This window comes from Diachasmimorpha longicaudata, chromosome 15 (genome assembly GCF_034640455.1).
Source record: "Diachasmimorpha longicaudata isolate KC_UGA_2023 chromosome 15, iyDiaLong2, whole genome shotgun sequence".
NCBI lineage: Eukaryota > Metazoa > Arthropoda > Insecta > Hymenoptera > Braconidae > Diachasmimorpha > Diachasmimorpha longicaudata.
The window spans coordinates 741816-764012 of record NC_087239.1 but is presented as its reverse complement, the minus strand read 5'-3'; the positions used below and the strand labels follow the sequence as shown (position 1 = coordinate 764012).

Sequence of the window (22197 nt, the reverse complement as noted above, 5' to 3'; positions counted from 1 at the left end):
CGCTTAGAAATGAATACGATAGGTAACCATATTCAAAATATTATCATGATTCCTTACCTGACAGCTCCAATAATATATAAAAATTCTCGGCATAGTTTAGTAATAATAATGGTAAATATCTATAACAAACTTTTTTCCTCCGTTATTTTTATGCTTACAAAGAAGCTATACCCCTGATCATACCTTAAAGAACATAAATAATGCATATCTTTCATGTATACCTACTACACAGTCATCAAACAAAACGTTAAGCTGACTACATTCGCTTTAAAAAACGTTGCATTAATTCACATGAATTTTTTATTAAAGGTATGAAAAAGAGATAACTGATGATCGCTATGAAATCATAATTTAAAAATTGAAAATCAAGTAGCCGTTTGATCACATAAAATTCTTTGATAAGCAAGTAATCAATTCATTTTGAAAAACCCTAGAATATTAATTAATTTGTTTTTAATGTATGGAGTCTATATGCATATACATATAATTGCAAACACCATTTCAAAATCACATAGTTAGATATTTTAGTTAAAACACAAATGACCTAAAAAACATTGAATTTCTCAATTTTTTTAGCTGTATCTCATCGTTATCAACTGCATCATCAAGAGTATCAACCAGAGCCCCAATCAAATCAACAACAACACGTGCTCAGTCATCTAGATCCCACAATGACCGATGAAGAACAAGAACAGTCCCTACAGTTCGAGAAATATTATAAATACACACATCCAACGAGTATCGCCCACACAACCATGACAACTCAGAGTCTCCTGGACAGCAATCACAATTACGCCAGTGATTTGCGTTATTACACACCTCAGCAAAGCCAGATGGATCTCTCCAATAGTCAGTGTATCGTCGATGATCAGCAGAGCAAGGATAATCAGTGTTCATCCAACAGTGGGCACTCGATTGATCAGTATCACCAAGGTATCGACATTGTCAAGTATCAGGAGCAGCAGCAGGCGCATCAACAGCCACCGCACCCCAGCCAGCCACAGGGGATCGATCAGGTGTCGAAGAGCGATGATGACTTCAGTGTCATTCTTGCTGATGTCAGAAAGACCTGCTACAGCAGTTAGTGATACCAGGATAGGAGTCTCAGCGAAATACTAAGGTGAGAGTGGAAGTCACAATCGAGCGGAAATGACTCGAAATTCTTCAAGGCTTCTCCGCGCGTCTTATCGCCACATCTACTCCAAGACGAATTTTGCTTCCAGGAAACGTGAGTTTCCTTTCTCACACACTGTTCCAAGTCTTTGATTAAGGGGGAAGGTACGAAAAACTTTCGTAGAAAAATCTGGCGAATTGGTTACGAAATGTTATTGAGTTTTCTTTTTTTTAGGATTGAAACAATCAATTTTCGAAAATTGAGGAATGTAGTCAGTAACGGTTGACAACACCTCATTACATTCGATTTTTACTTCACTTTCGATTCATTTGGAGGGGATTTTATGGGAAATTCTGTCTTCTATTTGCATTTTTATTCGATAGCACTCCATTTTTTCTCATAACTTTTTCTATGGACATGATATTCTACGTTGGGAAGAAATAAAAATTATAAGAAGAACTTGAACAATGTGAATCAAAATATTGTTACACAAACTGTGCCCATAGAAAAGTTTCAGAGAAAAATAAAGTTATACAAAAGATATTCCATTTTTTGGGAAAAAGGCGCAGTAAAACTGAAGCGCAAAATTCTTTAGAAGTTTCTACGAAATTGTTTCGCAGCAAATTATTCCGATGCACAAATCGATGTGTTCTAATGAGGAGTGCCTACGTCATTTAATATTCATAAGCGAAATATGTGCTTCACTGCCTGAGAATTACCATCTTGCTTGTTCTCAAAAATTTCAAAATTGACAATTCGAAATTGTAAAGAATAAGGAAATTAGAAACTTCTGATTGATTATTCCAGGAAAATGCATACGAATCGAGAAAATTCAGGTGAATAGATTTTTGAATTTGCAGTTTATAGAAAATTTTGTGTAAATATTTTGGCAGTGATGTTACTTTTCCAACACAACGTCATGATAAACAATTATTTCCACTGCAAAATATTGTGAGAATAGATGTTCAATGCTAGTTTATTCAGTAGTCCCTCTTGAAGTGCATTTTCCCCATTAGTCCACGTCGATATGTTATCTTCGTTTTGCATTATAGAAAGGTCTAGGAAAATTATGTACTTTTGATCTCGTAGTTGATGATTGTTAACTTCCATTCCATGACTTGTGGATAAAGACAGTGAAATTAATAATTCCAACCAATTGGTAGTACTTAATTAAAAGTGTTGTATCTTGAATTAGAATTGTATATTTTTGTTTTATTTGAGATAAAACATCGTCGATTTTATTTCAGAATGACGAGTTATTTATTTTTTGAGTTAATCAGTGATGTGATGTGAGTTTATCCGATTGAAAATTGTCATTCTCTAGGCACATCGTACTATTTATTTTTTATAACTATTTTCGACTGTGAAAATTGTCCAGCCAATTTTGTTTTTCCATATAGGAGTTAGCGGATAGATGATTTTTCCGGATTTTTAGGTATGAAATCGCGTAGACTAGATTTTTTATGATTATTGTGGTAATTAAATTTTGTTTGTAGAATTGTTTCTGTAAATAAAAGATTCCTTTGGTAAATGAGTGCTTGCTGTTTAGTCGACGAGACGATTTGTTAAACGATATTTAGATAATTTGATGCGTCTATCAGAATGATTATTCTTTATCTTGCGTTTAATCATGATTGTTAAGGATTATTTCATTAGGTAGAGATAGGAATTTCGAGACAATCTCTTGTTGACGCATTTAAACGGGACATGTAGGCAATTATTAGGTACTTTTACACAATGAATAATCACAGGCATATATAGTTTCTACAGTGTAATTACAACAAAAAATAATGTAATAAATAAACTTGATATTTTCACGAAAAAGAAACTCAGGTGATTGGTGTCAATGGTTTTTTGTCTTTATTAAATATTTATAAAAATATGTATATGGTTTAATTAGGTGTGTAAAGCAAAAAGGTCTTAGGTGGTATATTACAGCAATTGATTTTTGTTCATTATGTGGTGGTGACGAATTGCTCGATTTTTCACAATTTCGGAGGCTATTACCCCAGTAATTATTACTATTCTTTCAGTGTTTGAACAATTTTTTCTTATATTCATCATGAGCAGGCTAAATTTCATTTCGTTCTCAATGAATTTCGTGGTTGTTCAACAATTACATTATTTTTTCTCAACTTTGCAATATAATCAATGTTAAAATTCATTCAGGGGTAACAAAATGAAAAATTCTATTAATGGAATTCAATTTTATGAAATACAGTGGTTTAAAAGGTCAACTTTAACCAGGAGAACGTAATGCGTATGGTATCGGTCGCACATCAAGAATAGAATTTTTCGTTCTATATGAAAATGTCGTTCAATAATCCTATCTGAGATTTCCGTAGAATATAAATTTGGAAAATTGAGAAATATCAGATACGAACAGTATTTTGTATTGATTAGACTGTAATTCTTTTCACTGCATGTCTTTGTTGAAATTAGTTGACAATCATATCATTTTCTTCGACTTCTTTTGCCATAAATGAAGCTTATCAAAAGTTAGAACTAATAAAAATGGAAAAATTAATGTTTCTGCAATGTTTGGTTCGACGATGTTCGTTGACATTCGTTACAAACGGACTCAGTTTCGTTTCATTTTTCTCAATGAATTCAGTAGTTTTCCAAAAAGCACAGGATTTTTTTTAGCGGTTCAATACCTTTCATATTGGAATTCATTCTGGGGTTACAAAATGAAAAAACTCAATTACAAATGGTCCTAAAAATTACGTCTAAATAAAAGAAACGTACGTATGATTTGTGTCGAGTCCTAAATTTAAAATTGTTTAGCTACCTACGTTCTCTCAATAATTAAAATTGGAAAGATTTCAGTCGAATGTTTCATATTTGTTGGTTCCGTCTTCATATCATTCACATCGTTTTTCCTTGTTACAGTTGAATAGTAAGAAAAAATTGATACCAAGAATTAAAAGTTAATTTATCACAGGTTAAAAATGACAAGAAAAAAAAGATGAAAATTACCCACTTTTTATTTAAATAATTGTCTTTTGTTTTCGTCATGAGCAGAGTCAATTTCATTTTTTTCATCTCATGAAATTCACTGGTTTGTCGTTGAATGATAACAACTAAAAAATATCAGGTGCAAATACCAGATATTGATTCCTTCAAATATTATTTTATACCGTTTTCTCGAATGGATTAGCGAACAATCAAATGATTATAATTCCCTTTCTCCTTCATAATTAAATATTGGTTCGTTCTGAGCAGTCAAATATGGACTTTAATTCTGACAGACAACAAATAACAAAAGTGAGGAAGTGAATATTTATATTAGTTACCTAAAAGACCAGACGTTAAAGTTGTCAGCTGCTCTCTCTCTCTATTTCATTTTTCCCTTCCGGAAATTAAAATATCTTCTGTTTGACGGAATTAAAATGTTTTTCAATAAAAAAACTGTAAAAGTATAATTTACCTTTTTCACAATCTAAAATTGATGGAATTTTAATGAAATAGATGAAAATGGATTCCTGTAATTGGTTTCTGAATAATAGAAAAAAATGCAATTAAAAATTAATTGCACGGTTGGCAAACATTTGAAAAAAGTGATATCTCTCGATAAAAACACTGAGTGAAGTATATGGATTAAAATTTGACTTTAAATGACGAGAGAGATGCATTACTATAAATAGACATCATCGGGACATATTGGTAGTGCAATTAAATTCCCCCTTGTTCATTTCTAATTTCCACGTATATCGCACGTAAATCTACATCAATTAAATGTATAAAATAATAACAAATTCTTCGATTTCTTCAACATAAAGTGATTCCCCAAAATTTGACATTGATTTTTATCACCTCAGTGATGAATGTACAAATGTAATAAATTAAATAATTTCGATTGGAAAGAGCCGATGGCTACTGGGATAAAGTGATCCTTGCAATTTACAATGTAATTACACTTATTTACAATTTCTATTTACAGTCACACATACTTTAATTTTGTCGGATCTCCTGAATATTTTTAAATTTGTTCATTCACCGGTTTATCCATATTTTCGGACGAATAATATCGAGTTTTTATAGCATTATTGTCAACGAAACGATTTCCCATTTTGAATTTTCAAATTTGATTGTGTACTGTGTTCCATCTAACTCTAATTGTGGTAAATTTACATATCAAATGGACAGATTTAACAGTCTTTCATGAATGGTTTTCTAATCAAAGGACAGAGAAAAAACAATTATTACATTTATATAAATTGAATTGAAATAAATGCGAGATAAATCGCATTATACTTTCTTCGCTGTTCACCGAGTAGCTGAACATTCATTATTATGAGCCTAAATTCGGTGGAAATTTTGGAATTGACAGACATCTGGTGTATCACATCTCCAATAAAGAGCATTGGAGATTGAAAGGGACAATCCGGATCATTTCGTGGTCGGAGATCTATATCTCATCAACCAATTGACAAATTCAATTGAAACAATTAACAATAATACGAGTTAAAGCTAAAAATCGAGTGTAAAAATCTTGATATGCCTAATCGATTGAACAAAACACGATTTTTGAGATATGAAAATGATTGCAAATATATCACCAATTTGTTTTTTTTTATGGCGGGCGTTGCGTACAAATGTATATCCGCGTAAGAGAGCATTTTGTTGCTATTTATCTCTAACGCGAACGTAAATGTCATTCATCCCACATGCAGTTTTGTTTCATTTTTGAGTAGTAAGAAAATATGAAATATTTTTTACAGGTCTTTATACCACACCTGTAGGTTGCTGGTAACTTTTTTCCATCACTTTTACCTTTGCAGAATTTCAAACCACATGGGTACCAGCCAATGCACAACTCTAGGGAGCACGAACACGAGACCCATAAATTCGATGTGTCAGCACATTTCGTTACTGCTGGTGATCTCGTTGTATTTGTTCCTTGGGATGGGGCTGGTGATAACGTGAAATTTCGTACTGCTGCCATTAGCAGCGATTCAGATGTACCTGGGGGCAGATGGAGATTCAAATAATAACATTAAAGAAACTTAATGACTCTGCAGCTCATCATAATTATGATTTCGGAACGACAAGAGAGACCATTTGCCGAACCGTCATTACATTTTGGAAGCAAATTGATTGTAGCTTTCTCATCTGACATCAGGTAATGATAGAAAAATTGAATATGACATTGTCTTAAGAAGTTTGTGATTGCTTTAAGGTTCTTAGCTTACGGGGACGTTGATTGGGTTTGCAATGATTTATTGATTTGATTGATTCCGTTTAAAAGAACTTTTTTATCTGAAGTTACCGGCGCATTGCCGTTTGTCGGAGCAACCGAAGATCGTCTTAAACATTGATTTAGATTTTCAATGTTGCAGATGTTTTTCCAATTTTTACGGAAAAGGGAAGGTACAGCAATCACCCCAAGAAATAAAAATAAAAAATAAAAATCAACAATTCAGTTTTCACCCGATCGTCCCATTTAAGGTCGTCAGAAACTTTGTGGGCCATTTTCAACACGACATCTGGATAAGTGTGTATGTCTTACTACGTACGTATGCAACGAAATGGAACCATGTTCATCTATTCCCGTAGTTCTCCAGGTTTAAAAAATACGAGAAAGAAATTTGGTTGACGATTTATCAATGAAATCTTCATATACCGTAGCCCTGATTAGATCTCAGATGAAAACGGCCGTGAGGTTCTCCAGTTTTTCAAAAAAGGCAGTAAAGAAAAAAATATCGTATCTGTTTCTTGGAGACGAATGGCGTAATGGAAATCATCCATGACGCAATGAATGCATCTTCATAATACTAATTCCTGATTAGTTTCTGGATAAAATCGCTCCAGCGCTGCTTTAGGATCTCCAGAAAAATATAGCAAAAATAATATCAACAAGAAATTCACTCGGCGATTTCTCGTAGACCGAGGACGCGATCGAGGTCATCCATGACGCAATGGAAGGGCATTCATGTAGCGTAGCCCTGATTAAATTCAGATGAAATCGGTCTGGCCTCATTCTTATCATATTTGTATTCATCCCCATTGACACGGATATGTTCGAACCGATGTGATTCTTTACGGCTCGAGATAATGATAACAAATAAATGTAAATCGAAGGGAAAAAAATGTGAGATTTTTGTAATGAATAAGTTCTATTGAATTCGATTGTTGAATAAACAAATCAGGCATAGTCGATCCCCTTTAAAAATTCACAGCCCAACATAACTATGAATGAATTAAAAATTATATTTACCTGGTCTCTGAATCCATTGCTTCAGATCCTCTCTCCTCGTATACGTGGAGTCAGCTGCTTCAGTACACAGCGTGGCAATATGTTTAGAGATGATTTTGGATTTGGAAACGTCTAAAAATAAGTCCATAGTGTAATTTGTATACCCTCTGTCCTCATCAGCAACCCTGATTGTGCCTGGATTTTTTTGTCTCAATTTGGCCATTGCATCGGACGATATAAAATCCATTTTATAAAAATGATTCACAAAACACATGACTTGGTACTGATTCTGTCCTCGTTCCTCCTCACCCAGGACTAGAGCTTTCATCACCTGAACTTCCTGCAATTTATTTCACCATTATCATTATTATTAGGAAAACATCGACATCGCAATATATTTCCATGAATATTTGGGCTGTAAGTACATATTCTGCAATTAATTGACTTTCACAGTCTTTAATTTTCATTAGGAATGGCAGAGAGTGGCTTGAAACATAAAATAAGAAGTTTGGAAATCACATCTCTATGTCAACACCACTGCCAGTGGCTAAAAGTCAAATTTTGGGAAATTCAGTCAACAGTGAATTAAAATCATTTCTAAAATTCTGAAGTTTTTCCTTTAATTTTTTTTTTAATACCTAAAAGCGGTTAAGCGGGATTTAAGGTCAATTTGAGAATGAATTTTTGTGGTTCCTGGTGGGTTAGTCGATAAGTAGGAGACCCGGGTTTGACTCCCGGCTGATTTACCGCGGAATCAATTTCTTTCCTAGATTCTAAGGTACCTCCTATACGAACTCTTCACAGAAAATTATTCAGGTTATAGGCTCTATTCGCAACTATTCCTCAAAGTCCTAATTCTATGAAGAGTTTTCCTCTCATCTACCACGACGTTTTATTTTCCCGACAATTTCTAGAGTAATATTCGCCGCTTAGTCATTTCTTTGTCACTACAGCTACATAGAATAGTGTTGTGCAGGCATTCAAATAGTTTTCTGATTTACATAAAGCATTATATTCGTTAGTGGGACCAAAAAAATACCATTCATTTTGCCTTTTACTTCAACTAACTTTATTAAATGAAAGTCCCGTCTTTCTTGGATGATGTTCACCTGAAGACTGAAATTTTGGTCATTCGGCCATTTCTTCATTGCGTCGACTAACAAGACCCGTGTAAACACTGGCTCTGTCAGTGTAAAATAAACAACCTGTACTTATAAACTAAATGAACTGAAGAGAAATGACCTTTTGCCTTCTCCTTTGTGATACTATTGAAATGTTCTTAATGGGAATTGGTTCCTATGCGTCACAGTTATCGTTTTTCATGCATTGCAATGAATTGACTGATCGAAACAATTTGTATAAGAATTAAATTTTACAATTTAAATAGCTGGGATCCTATAGTAAATTCAGAGCAATTTAATTTTCGAGATTACTGGAGGCACAATATAATTTCCGAGAGATTTTTTTCTCCGATTTCTGATTATAGTTCTCTTTAAGATCTTCATTTGCATTTTGTCTTTTTATCACAATTGATACTTGTTTTACTCACATTTCTGAAGTCCATTAATTGTGTCACGAGTGTTCCATCAGATCTTTGAAACTCCAGGGTAATCATGTCTTCAGTGACATTTGAAGTGATTGTTTCAAGAAATATATCACCACCCTTTAATTGAAAGTGAAAAAAAAAATTAATTCCATTTATATTCAACATTGCATACGTAGATAGTTCATAGAAAACCCATTAGCAAATTCTACTGGATGTCTGTTAGTTATTGTCTATTGCATTGAAAAATTTAATTAAAAATGTTCCATGAGAAATAATGAAAAGAAATAAAGTCCCCTGGAAAATATTCGCCTGCAATATCTTCTACAGAAATTTGTCGACTAAGATTTGCCCAGTTTTTGTTTGGGGAAACCTTGAACAAAACAAAAAATAGAAGATTCATTTGGAGCAATGTCTGCAAATTATATCTTAATAGAAACAGTTGCGTAAAAATAAAAATTCTACGCAGATTTTTACCATAACATATTTGTTAGAAAATGTGCATCAAAGCGATAGAATTCAATGAAATTTCCGAAAAAGACCGGAAAAATTTTGAAAACTAATCGACCAGCATTTTCACAGAATTAGCTAGATCAATTAAAATACATATTAATTGATTAGAAGCCTGAGAAAGTTGAAAAAGTCCCCAATAATCGGATGACAAACGAATAGTATTGTTTTTTGACAGTTCATTGAGGTTATGTACACTCAAGTGTGATTGCAATAAAAGAACATTTAGGACATTTGTATTAGGGTAAAGAATAATATGAATGTAAACTCACTTGATTTTTGACATTTATCAATAAATGAGTCGTGCAAACCCCCCCAATATACAACCAAGCAATACAAATTCCAAAAACTTCGTTGATCTTCATTGTTGCATGTTATCTCGTCGATTGTTTTACTTAATTAGATTTAAAAATTGAGGTCAGAGTAGCTCGAGAAGTAGTGAAAACACTGGGTGAGTTGACCAATAATCACATAAAAAATTACATTTGTATTTACAGGAGAATTTATCACTACTTGAAAGAATAACGGGTTCATAGAATTTGGAATGGAATGGAGATGTGTAGTTGTTACTAAGAACTCCCTAGATGCAGTCGAAGGACGATGGCGGTAATTTTAAAATTAACGATGACTTTAGAATAGGAATGTTGCAAAAATTGTCAATTGAATTTTTGGAAAGTCTTGAAATAACCTTACGAAAAAGGACATTTCTGAATTTGAACTTGTTTTCTCTATGAAGCATAGACTCATCGGAGAATATTAATTAATTAATATTATGGAATTAATTCAGTTGAATCTTTTTTCGAACCTATCTGACTGACATACGTTTGAATAAACAAAAACACAGACAGTGGAGTGAAGTAGACATCTTGTTAATTTAATTCAATTTATTTTAGGGGAACACGTGTGATAACTCGAATAATAATAGCTTATATGATTACTATTACTTAACAAAGAAGTAATTAAATTACATTGTGTTACATTAAGTGTGAATTATAAGTTAATTGTAATGCAACAACGAGTAACAAGTTGATCAGAAGATGTTGACTTTTATCGCTATTAATAGGATGATAAGTAGACAGGCATCAAGACTGTTAATTAAATCAATTATCACAATTTGAATTTCTCTGTTCACCATCAATATGAAATTGAAAAATCATGTGTATATTCTATTTAAATGCAGTAGTTGCGTGTGGTTTTTATTTTGGGTCTAAAGGGAAATCGGATGAAGGGGAAAATTTTCTTTTACTTTGCAATAATTAAGGAGTATTTTTTAATTGGAATATTTTTTTAACAATAAACCAATGCTCAGCAATTCAACTTTTCCATAGGAGATTACATTGCTAAATTTCCAAAGAATTCAAATGCTAGACAATTTTCTTTCGCATTATTATTATGTAATTCTATTTCAGGAGCAACATAATAATCATGAAACTATTTATAATAAGCAGTTGTTCAATGCAAGTTGTAAATAACAAAGTTATGAGTTCATAGTTTTGGAGTATTATGTATTTAAAAGTTAAGTGAGCCGTATAATTTATGTGTTATGTATGATTATTCAATTGTTAATGAAAATTGGAGATATTCCGGGTGCGATAAGAATTGTACACATTTCAATTATTACAACAGAATTAAAAATGTACCAGGACCTGCAGATTAAAATTTTAGATGTACCAGTGATGAAATATTATTTGATTATTTATACCTGCTGGTTAGAAAAATCACCTACATGAACTTATTTTCAACAAACATTTTGTGCACTTTGAAGAAATAAATACAATTTGCAATTATTTTTACTTCATCCAGTTTTTCAGAACAAAAGGATTTCATTTCCTAACTAAAAGTTCATATCAGTGCCATTATCCCTTCCCCTGGAAGGGTGAAGCAAAACGGTCACATCAATCGGCAGGAAATAGTTTACACAACATATGATTAAATGCATTATGAAAATTGATGTCCCAATTTTTGAGTAATGGCAACTCAACAACAAAGTAATAAAAAATATCTTTTGTATCATTCAGTATAAGCAGAAAGTGATTTGTGATCGATTAGGGATTAAAAAGGTAATCAGAAGGTGATTTTTGTTACCATTAATATGACATTAAAAAATAATCTGTGCATCGTACGTTACAAATGTTGATGCCCTTTCATACTTATAATAATAATTTGTCCAAAATTACCACTAAGATGCATCGTACGCATGCGCAATACAATCACGATTTGTAGACTGTTTATCCGAGGATGTTACGATTTTCAATCCATCCAAAAATGGTACTGACCCCCCTCTCTTATAGTTACCTATATAAACATAACAAATAGAGGAAGACCCGCAGTACAACTCCGTAAACCAAATTGGTCACATTTATTACGAGAATTCGAATTCAATAATTAGGCGTCATGTTGGCTATATGTAAGTTCATGTCATCTCACCAACTTGCTCCTTTTACTTTCCGCCGGTACAACAATAAAAAATCACTTGACTAATTTCAAAGGCAGAGAGAAAAACATAAGATTAATTTTTCCCTTCTATTATTTCAATAAGAAATCTAACAAATCTTTTATTTATTTTGCAGCTCTTCGGACTGAGAATAAATTGGAGTACAACTTCTTTCCATGCACGAGCCAGGAAATCAGCTTCCATGTGCAAGCCCCCCATGATGCCCATATCGCACTCACTAGTGGGCCCGAGGAGAGTGACCCCATGTACGAGGTATGCACCCCTACACTGCAAACAATTAAACTTTTGAAGATTTAGGGGTTGGAAAGTATTTCAGAGCAAAATATCTTGCGCTAATTTAAAGAATAAAAAATTACCAGTAAGTTTTGCGTTTGTTCTAGACTAACACGATTTTCTGGTGACAAAATGGTATAGTCATGTACCTAATTAATCTTTGCCAATATATTCGATATTGTGCTCTTGGTAATTTCCGATCTGTATGAGTTTCTTCATAATAATTACGACGTACTTATAAAAAAATATAAGTTTTTTAATGTGACTCCCATTTTCATCGAGTACACAGAGAGAAAATATTTCTAGAAATTAGGATACCGTTTGCAATGGTATTGTGGTTTAAGCTTTCGGAGAATATTATTGTAACGCTAATGCAAAGTGGTTGACTGCTGGGTAAAAGTTACTTAATCATTTCATAAAAATGACTTGACAGTTAATAAAATGTTGTCCAACCGGATGGTAATTTGCTCCGAAATGATAAAACGCAACGCAATTACCAAATGGTAGGGTAACTTGTACTTTCTAATTTTTTCTCCGTGTAATACACGGCGAGAAATATTCCGTAAAAATAACGGAATTCGCAGTTCGCTCATTGATTATGGAATCGACTGGGAAATTTGACGCGACAGTATCGTACATTTTCACGGTCGGTTCAGCAAAAATTACGGAACTTACCGGAAAAATTCCGTGGCAGTTCCGTAAAATTCCGGACAACCGCATTTCGTTCTGAATTACGGAAAAGATGTGCAATTCTTCTTAAATATTGTTCTCCGTGCAGAATTAAATTTAAAAACGTTACCTGAGTTAATGGAATTAAGCGACCTTTATGTTGTTAGGTTTTCATTGGAGGATGGGTCAACACTAAGTCTATCATCCGTAAAAACAGAACGAAGCCTGATGTTACTGAGGTGATGACTCCAGGGATTTTGGATGCAAATAAAAGCTGCGGGTTTTGGATCAAGTAAGACGCAACCTTTGTCTAACGACATTAATGTTGATAGTGTCAAACGCTTTAAGAGTAGTTACACGTCTCTTCTCGCATAAGATTCTGGCATTTTTCAAATTTCATCTTTTTAAAAAAGTATTCGTGCGATGTCACGCTTTTTTATTTTTCTCCAATCATCGAGGAATGGAGTTCTGTCATTTTTGCGATAATTCTCCATCTCTAAACTGTCGTTTGACGGTTACAAAACCTCTACCACAAAGCGGATTCGATGTTCACAGAAATCAATATTTTTTTCAGATGGAATAATGGAACGATAACCGTTGGCCGGGAAGGTGAAGACGCACCCTTCTTAAGTCACTCAGACCCAGAGCTATTCGATATCAAATTCTTTGGAGTCTGCACTGGTTGGGGAGCATCCGGCGAGTGGGAGATCCGACGTTAGTATTTATCTTACGGTCTATCTCAATAGCTGACATCAATCATTACATTACTTTCTCAATATTTTCAGTTTCAAGTCAGAATAGTTTTTGTAACCCTTAGTGTGCTCTCGACATTTCCGGAAAATAAGATGTGGAATGAGCCTTTAGCCATTTCCCGCTCTCCAACTGCATATGGCTATAGTCATTAGGTGTCAGTATATGTACCCTACATAGCAAACTCGTAGAACCCATTGATGCCATCCCTATCAACATGAATCTCCCTCATACACATGGCCGCGAAGACCTCCCTCAGAGTGCTTCGGGACCACTGCATTTTGCGCTCAGATGTTAAAGATCTTCCTCTACTATTCTTTGTTACTTCACGAAACAGGATCCTTGGGCACCTGGCATCCTTTCTAGGCACCACCTCCCCACAACTCTCTCTTCCCCGCGTTTCCGTATTAAGTCCTTCATATAGTCTACGTGCACGTCGATTCCGTCGTCCTTTCTCGGTGTGATACCATGACTTCTATTTTGGACCCGTTATTAGCTTCTTTTATTGTCCAGGATGCCAGCGTGGCCTGGGATCCTCTCTATCAGCTCGATACAATTGTTCACTAGTCGAGAGCAACTCTCATAGCCAAATCGTGCTATCAACGCACGTCTGCCCTTAGAAGAGTTGTATGTTTTCTTGCCCCTGTTCCTTCTGCCCTCAAAACAGCAAATTCAAAAATACAATGGAGTGTTGCCTGGTTCCTCAAGCGTATCGTTTGCGACACTGTTCCCCAGTGACATCCAGCTTCCCGCAAGGGGGTGTAATGGCGGGTCAAACTGCCCCTGCACACGAGGGGTGACGGCCCCGCGGACCCTGAGTCGAACTGGGAAACACCTGACCCGCTCGAACGTCTTTGACAATCATATGAAATTATTTGAAATCAAATACTCCAAGAAATCAATTAAAGTCGCTTTGAAATTAGTTGTAATCAGAAGTCATTATCTTAGGATATTTGACTGGAAAAAACCACTCGATAAGTGACTTATGAAATGTATAATTGAAAACCTTATGTAGCTTGAGTACTCTCTTCCAAATGAATCACTCTATCTGTGTTTATAAACATTAACAATAACTTTTTCATATTCATAATCTGAATTCTCTCAATTAGAAACGGCTAATATGATTTATCATTTATCAGAGCAACCTGTTATGCGATGCGGCCTAATTGACACCCCGAGGGTTCCGTCAAATTACCCCTGGGTAGCGGCAAAAGATGGAATCGTTCCGCCTAATGCATTCGTAGGTGGATTCGAAAATTCTGAAGAACATTTCGTGGGCAGAGTTCACCACGAAGGTGCAGTTATTCCTGGCAAGATCCACCCGGAGTACCGTCAATGCTATGTACCATTATCCCATCGTGAACATTCAGATTCCAATTACGAGGTAAGATATAACTATCAACAACAGGGATATGGACAGATTAACCTAACGATTGAGTCAAAAATCGTAAAATTATCGAACGAGCTGATCAGCTTTTAACATTTTTTAAAAAATTTAACTAATTTTAATTCACTGATTTTTACATTTGTGAGTTATAATTGCGGTTGTAATCCAATAATTTTTAAACATCTCATTCATCTAACAAATCAGGACGATACAGAGTAGCTGTATTTTTTATTGTAAATGACGTCTTTATTATTTTATTTTTTTACTTTAATTTTTGAAAACAGTGATATATAAGTTTAAAAATCTATAGGCGAATACTCTTTCTGTTGGCTTCTGTTATTCACTCTATGTGCTTTATTTGTACGGCAGGTTCTTTGTGAATGCAATGGAATATGGACCCCGCTGTCCGATGGAGACGCAATACCACCCAACGCTATTCCCGGAGGACACACTGCGGACGGAGAAACTCTGTTCATCGGACGTGCTGAGCACCAAGACGCTATGGTCATTGGAATGGTTGACGCATCGCGTAAGAAATGCTTTATCTCATGGGGTGGGCAGACAATATCCCCCCGCGAATATGAGATTCTCGTTGAATAAGCGAGAAGTGAAAACATTAAAAGAAAATGCCGAAAGCTGTGTACGAAGAAGAATTGAGAAAAACTCAATGAACATTGAGGACAATAAAAAAAGTTTCTGAACATATGCATTAGCTCTCGAAAATTATTTTTGACAGAAAACGTCTAAAATAAAAGTATAAGGAAAAAAATGAGGCAAACTATTGGGATATGGGTAAAAGTAGATAAATAAATTTAGCAACATAATCAATTGCTTTAACTTTATCACTTTATTATTGATACGAGGAAGGCACGACTGACCTAGAGGACCGTTGTCCAGAGATTGAATTCTTACTATTTGAAAAACCTTTGCTAAGGGAAATAACAAGAGAACGTTTATAACTCCAGAGGACAGAGTTTCATGACTATGAATGAATTGAAAATTATATTTACCTGGTCTCTGAACCCATTGCTCCGGATCCTCTCTCCACGTATACGTAGAGTCAACTCCCTCAGTGCACAGCGTGGCAATAGGTTTAGAGATAATTTTGGACTTGGAAACGTCTAGAAATAAGTCCACAGTGTACTTTGTGTACCCTCTGTCCTCATCAGCAACCCTGATTGTGCCTGGATTTTTTTGTCTCAATTTGGCCATTGCATCGGACGATATGAAATCCATTTTATAAAAATGAGTCACAAAACACATGACTTGGTACTGATTTTATCCTCGTTTCTCCTCAGCCAGAACTAGAGCTTTCGTCACCTGAACTTCCTGCAATTTATCTCGACATTATTATTATTGTTAGGAAGGGGAACTTCTCCAGCAATGAAGATACAACAAAAATTCGCCCGCAACCAGACGTGGACGTCAAAATATATTCATTTCCATGAATATGTGAGCTGTAAATAGATATTCTGCAATTAACTAACTTTCACAGTTTCTAATATTTATTGGAAATGATGCAGAATGACTTAAAACATAGAACAAGAAGTTTGGGAATCATGTCTGTATCTGAACACCACAGCTAATGCCCGAAAGGCAAATTTTGGAAAATTCTCTGAATAGTGAGGTAAAATAATTTCAAAATTTTACTTTTTAGCTTTAATGCGTAAAGGTGGTGAGACGATGTTTGAGGTGAATTTGAGAGGAAATTTCTGGGGTTTCTGTTGGCTTAGGCAAAGTAATTCGCTGAATCAATTAACATAAATATGAATTGATTGCAAGCCTGACAAAGTTGAAAAAAACTACACAACAATGGGATGACGTTTGGGTAAAGAATAATATGGATGTAAACTCACTTGTTTTTTGACATTTATTAATAAATGAGTAGTGCCAACTCTCCAGTATAGAACCAAATTACACAAATTTCGAAAACTTTGTTGATATTCAATGTTGCATGTTAAACTGTCGATCGTTTCACTTAATTAGATCCAAAAAGTATCTCGGAGAGTAGTGACAACATTGGCTGAGTTAAATATCAATCTCATAACAAATTGCATTTGCATTTACAGAAAAATTTATGATTACTTGCAAGAATAGATGCAACTGGAAGGGCGATGCCGACAATTTTTAAATTAACGATGAGTTTGGGAAAGGAGCGCTGCAAAAGAGTGCTACGTTCAAAAATTTTCAATTAAATTTTCGGAAAGTCTTTAAATCTTCTAACGAAAAAAGAACTATTATAAATTGGGATTGGATGGAAGAATTTGGTTAATTTCATCGAACTAATTGAATGGAATCTTTTTTTTCGAGACATTTGACTGAAATTAGATAAAAAATACCTAGGCGTCGGAGTGAGCTAGAAATTTCGTTAATTCAATAAAATATATGTTAGTAGAATACGTGATCGCACCAATAATGACAGTTCATATGATTACCATTACTTAACAAAGAAGTAATCAAATTACGTTGTCTTACATTTGGTGTGAATTGAAAATTAATTGTGATTCGTCCATACCTAACAAGTTAATCGGAAGATAATTGACTTTAATCACTATTAATGGGAGGATAAGTAGACGGGCATCAAGATGGTTAATTAAAACAGTGATTACAATTTGACTTTCTCTGTTTACCATCAATAGGAAATTACCAAATCACGTGTGTATTCCATTTAAATGTAGTACTTACTGATGGTGTTTATTTCGGGTCACCGAAAAAATGGGATGAAGGCGAGATTTTTTCACTTTTCAATAATAGGGGAATATTTTTGAAGTGGGGTATTTTTTCTAATGATAGATCAATACTCATCAATTCAACTTTTACGCTTATATTTTGATGGAATACTACGTTGCCAAATCTGCCAGAAATTCAAATCGGAGGCAATTTTTTCTCTTATTATTATGTAATTCTATTTTGGGTCCTACAGAATAATTATGGAGCTATTTGCAGTAAACAAATGTTTCGTTTAGGTTGTAAATAAGAAAGTTATCAGTTCATAGTTTTGAAGTATCTACTCAAAATTGCCGTGACAGTTATCATTTATGTATGGTTCGTCAATTATCAATGAATTGATAATACAATGAATTGCAGGTAATCCAGATGCGATAAGAATTGTACACATTTCAATTTTTAAACAGAAATAGAAATGTACCAGAACCTGCAGATTGAAATTTTAGATGTAGCAGTGATGACATATTATTTCATTATTTATACCTGCTGGTTAGAAAAATCACACACCTGAACTTATTTTTAACAAACATTTTGCGCACTTTGAAGGAATAAATACCATTTGCAGAACGTAATTTTAGGACATATTCTGTCCTAATTTTTGTACCTTTTGCCAGTTTTTCAGACGACAACAATTTCATTTCCCAACTAAACATTCATATCAATCCCATTATCCCCTCCCATGGAAGGATGCCGCTAAACGATCATAACAATCGAGAGGAAGTAGTTGACACAATATATGATCAAATGAATTATGTCACAATTTTGAGTAATGTCAACTCAACAACAAAGTAATAAAAAATATCTTTTGTATTGTTCAGTATAAGCAGAAAGTGATTTGTGATCGATTAGGGATTAAAAAAGTAATCAGAAGGTGATTTTTGTTACCATCAATATGACATTAAAAAACAATCTCTCCATCGTAAGTTCCAAAAGCTGACGCCTTTGCATAGTTATAGTAATAATTTGTCCAAAATTACCACTAAAATGCATCGTACGCATGCGCAATGAAATTACTCTTTGTGGATTGTTTATCAAAGAATGTTACTATTTTCAATCCACCCAAGAATGGTACTGCCCCCCCCCCTCTCTTGTAGTTAACTATATAAACATAACAAATAGAGGAAGAACCGCAGTACAACTCCGTAAACCAAATTGGTCACATTAATTATAAGAATTCGAATTCAATAGTTAGTCGTCAATATGGCTACGCGTAAGTTCATGTCATCTAACCAACTTGCTCCTTTTATTTTCCGCCGGTACAACAATAAAAAATGACTTGACTAATTTCAAAGGCAGAGAGAAAAACACCCGAGAGAGATTACTTTTTCCCTCCTATTATTTCAATAAGTAATCGAACAAATCTTTTATTTATTTTGCAGCTTTTCAGACTGAGGATTCATTGGAGTACAACTTCTTTCTGTGCACGGGCCAGGACACCAGTTTCCATGTGCGAGCCCCCAATGATGCCCATATTGCACTCACTAGTGAGCCCCTAGCGCGTGACCCCATGTACGAGGTATGCACCCCTACACTGCAAACAATTAAACTTTTAAAGATTTGGTGGTTGGAAATTATTTCGGAGAAAAATATCTTGCACTAATTTTAAGAATAAAAAATTACCAGTAAACTTTGCGTCTATTCTAGGGACTTGAACGATTTCCTGATGACAAAAGCGTAGAATCGAATAATAAACTCCCCATGAAATTCCATAGTGAATTCTCTCTGCAATATTTTCTGAAATCTTTTCAAATTGGAGATTTTTGATTCTGTAGGCGGATATCTTACCGATCGAGCCATACACCTGATTAGTCTTTTCCAATATATTAGATATTGTGCTCTTGGTAATTTTCGAACTCAATGAGCTTCTTGCTAACAATAACGCCGTACTTATTAAACACCGTAAATTCCAATTTTCATTAAAACAACGCAATTACCAAATCGTAAGGTAACTTGTACTTTCTAATTTTTTCTCCGTGCAATACATGGCAAGAAATATTCCGTAAAAATTACGGAATTCTCGGTTCGCTCACCGATTACAGAATCGACGGGGAAATTTTACGCGACAGTATTGTACATTTTCACGGTCGGTTCAGTAAAAAATTAGGGAACTTTCCGGAAAAATTCCGTGGCAGTTCCATGAAATTCCCGACAACCGCATTTCGCTTCCAAATTACGGAAAAGATACGCAATTTTTCTTCAATATTTCTCTCCGTGTAGAATTCAATTTAAAAACGTGAGCTGAGTTAATGGCGTTAGTGACGTTTTTGTTGTTAGATTTTGATTGGAGGATGGGGCAACACTAAGTCTGTCATCCGTAAAAACAGAACGAAGCCTGATGTTACTGAGGTGATGACTCCAGGCATTTTGGATGCAAATAAAAGCTGCGGGTTTTGGATCAAGTAAGACGCAACCTTTGTCTAACGACATTAATGTCCATAGTGTCAAACGCTTTAACAGTAGTTACAAAAAAATGCTCTTCTCGCATAAGATTCTGGCATTTCTTAAATTTCATCTTTTTAAAAAAGTGTTCGTGCGATGTCACGTTTTTTTTATTTCTCTCCAATCATCGAGGAATGGAGTTCTGTCATTTTTGCGATAATTCTCCATCTCTGAACTGTCATTTGACGGTTACAGAACCCCTACCACAAAGCGGATTCGATGTTCACAGAAATTAATATTTTTTTCAGATGGAATAATGGAATGATAACCGTTGGCCGGGAAGGTGAAGACGCACCCTTCTTAAGTCACTCAGACCCAGAGCTATTCGATATCCAATTCTATGGAATCCGCACTGCTTGGGGAGCATCCGGCGAGTGGGAGCTCCGTTAGTATTTATCTTACGGACTATCTCATCATCTCACATGAATCATTTCATTATTTTCACACTATTTTGGATTTTAAGTAGGACCAGGTTCTCTAGACCTTTAGTGTGCCTTCAGCATTCCCCGGAAATGTTATATCAGTATAAAGTGTCACAAGTATATTCCATAGGTGTCAGTACATGTGCCCTACGAACGAAATGGTAGGTCCCATCGATACGGTCCCAATCAGATGTTAAGGATGTTCCTGTACTGTTCTTTGTTGACTCATGAAAGAGGATCGTTGTGTACTTGGCGTCCTTTCTAGAGCGTCTCTCCTTCACAACCCTCTCTTTCATGCATTTCGGGATCAAGTCCTTGACATAGTCTATCTATAATCTCTCCCGGATTCTGATCCCTCATCCAGCTCTCAACCTGACCATTCCCCTATCAATAAAAAAATGGTATTCATGTGAAACCTCTTGAAATCAACTACTTCAAGAAATCACTTGAAATAATTTTCAAATTATTTGTAATTAGCAATTATTAGAAATCGGATGGGTATAATGATTCAAACTTGCGAATGTTACTTTATTCTCTTTTGTTTAATACGCTCAAAAGACACAACCCCTTTGGTTCGTTTCTTCAGAGGAACTAACTAAAAAGACTGAAGGGCCGCAACACCCTGGGCCCACACCCAGTGGGACGATTGTTAATGGGAGTTTTCACATTAACAATGGTCCCATTAATGCACCTGTGTTTAGACCCAAGAAAAGAGAGCACACACATCACACCCCAAACGTGCCACAATTTTCACCTAAAAAATGTTTTCCGATCTCAAGTGGAAACACGAGAATAAAAGAAATACAAATCGTACAAAGACCTATTCAATCCAAGTGTAAAGTAATTTTTGATGAACAGTTTGAAATGTAAACTCCAATAGCAATCATTATCTCACGATATCTAACTGCGAAAAACCACTTGATAAGCAAGTTGACAAATGGATATTTGAGAAACTTTATTTTGTTGGACTTCCATCTTCCAAATGAATCATTCTATCTGTGTTTATTAATATTACGAATCATTTTTTCATATTCATAATCTGCATTCTCTCAAGTAGAGTCACCTAATACGATCTATTATTTCTGACCCAAATCTATTAGGTGACATTTATAGGCTACGCGGCCCGATTGAGCGACCACAACCCTTTGACGGTCTTTATTAGACCTGGATATCGGTAAAAAATAGAACCGACCCGCCTGAAGATCTTTTCGTGGGCAGAGTCAGCCACGAAAGTTGATGCATCACGTAAGAAATGTTTCGTCTCCTACGGTGGACAGACCATAAGAGGAAAGTGAAAAAATTTAAAGAAAATGTTCGAAGCTGTAAACGAAGAACAATTAAGAGAAACTCACCCAGGTAGGAAAAAACGAATGGGCCAACCTTGGTACAAGCACGGCCGCCGAGCTGCCGTAGCTCGGCACCCGGGCTCCAGCCAAACTCGCGCCGAACTTGGCTAGACCCTGGGATGATAACACGGGGCCAGGCCTGGGACCGAACTTTGGCCAGACTTCGGTCGCCGTACTTTGGCCGCACTCTGGGCTTACCATTCGGCCCGAAATTGGCCCAGGCCTGTTGCCGAACTTTGGCCGCACTCTGGGCTTACCATTCGGCCCGAAATTGGCCCAGACCTATTGCCGAACTTTGGCCGCATTCTGGGCTGACCATTCGGCCCGAAATTGGCCCAGATTTACGACCAGAGCTGTGGCCAG

At 35.2% G+C, this 22197-nt stretch overlaps 3 protein-coding genes across 5 annotated transcripts in view; 2 read left to right on the top strand and 1 right to left on the bottom strand.

Moving 5' to 3' along the window:
• Positions 1-3793, top strand: part of LOC135169754 (putative transcription factor SOX-15) — a 62716-nt gene extending 58923 nt beyond the window's left edge. For all 3 annotated transcript variants that reach the window (XM_064135030.1, XM_064135031.1, XM_064135032.1), the window contains one exon: positions 577-3793. In XM_064135030.1, coding sequence (XP_063991100.1) covers positions 577-1085 — 509 coding nt within the window. In that variant the 3' untranslated portion in view covers positions 1086-3793. The remainder of the gene's footprint in view (positions 1-576) is intronic.
• On the bottom strand, positions 2952-9902 carry LOC135169757 (out at first protein). Its single transcript, XM_064135036.1, has 4 exons — positions 9639-9902; positions 8863-8976; positions 7335-7653; positions 2952-6082 (listed from the first exon to the last, which is right to left on the bottom strand). Exons 1-4 carry the CDS (start codon positions 9729-9731, stop codon positions 5772-5774), a joined length of 837 nt encoding a protein of 278 aa, XP_063991106.1. The 5' UTR covers positions 9732-9902; the 3' UTR covers positions 2952-5771.
• LOC135169755 (uncharacterized) lies at positions 9892-22111 on the top strand. Its single transcript, XM_064135033.1, has 10 exons — positions 9892-9972; positions 11937-12073; positions 12931-13055; positions 13338-13477; positions 14653-14897; positions 15270-15429; positions 19007-19143; positions 19902-20026; positions 20315-20451; positions 21589-22111. Exons 1-10 carry the CDS (start codon positions 9951-9953, stop codon positions 21648-21650), a joined length of 1290 nt encoding a protein of 429 aa, XP_063991103.1. The 5' UTR covers positions 9892-9950; the 3' UTR covers positions 21651-22111.
• Positions 22112-22197: the final 86 nt, after the last annotated feature.

Excerpts from the sequence above, each read along its gene's own strand:
- LOC135169755 (XM_064135033.1), top strand. The coding sequence starts at position 9,951 with ATGCAGTCGAAGGACGATGGCG. Across the intron at positions 15,430-19,006 it reads TGGAATGGTTGACGCATCGC|CTTTTCAGACTGAGGATTCA; the intron begins GTAAGAAATGCT and ends TTTATTTTGCAG. Across the intron at positions 19,144-19,901 it reads CGCGTGACCCCATGTACGAG|ATTTTGATTGGAGGATGGGG; the intron begins GTATGCACCCCT and ends TTTTGTTGTTAG.
- LOC135169757 (XM_064135036.1), bottom strand. The coding sequence starts at position 9,731 with ATGAAGATCAACGAAGTTTTTGGAATTTGTATTGCTTGGTTGTATATT. Across the intron at positions 7,654-8,862 it reads AATTAATGGACTTCAGAAAT|GAAGTTCAGGTGATGAAAGC; the intron begins GTGAGTAAAACA and ends AATAAATTGCAG. Across the intron at positions 6,083-7,334 it reads GCAATGGATTCAGAGACCAG|GTACATCTGAATCGCTGCTA; the intron begins GTAAATATAATT and ends ATCTGCCCCCAG.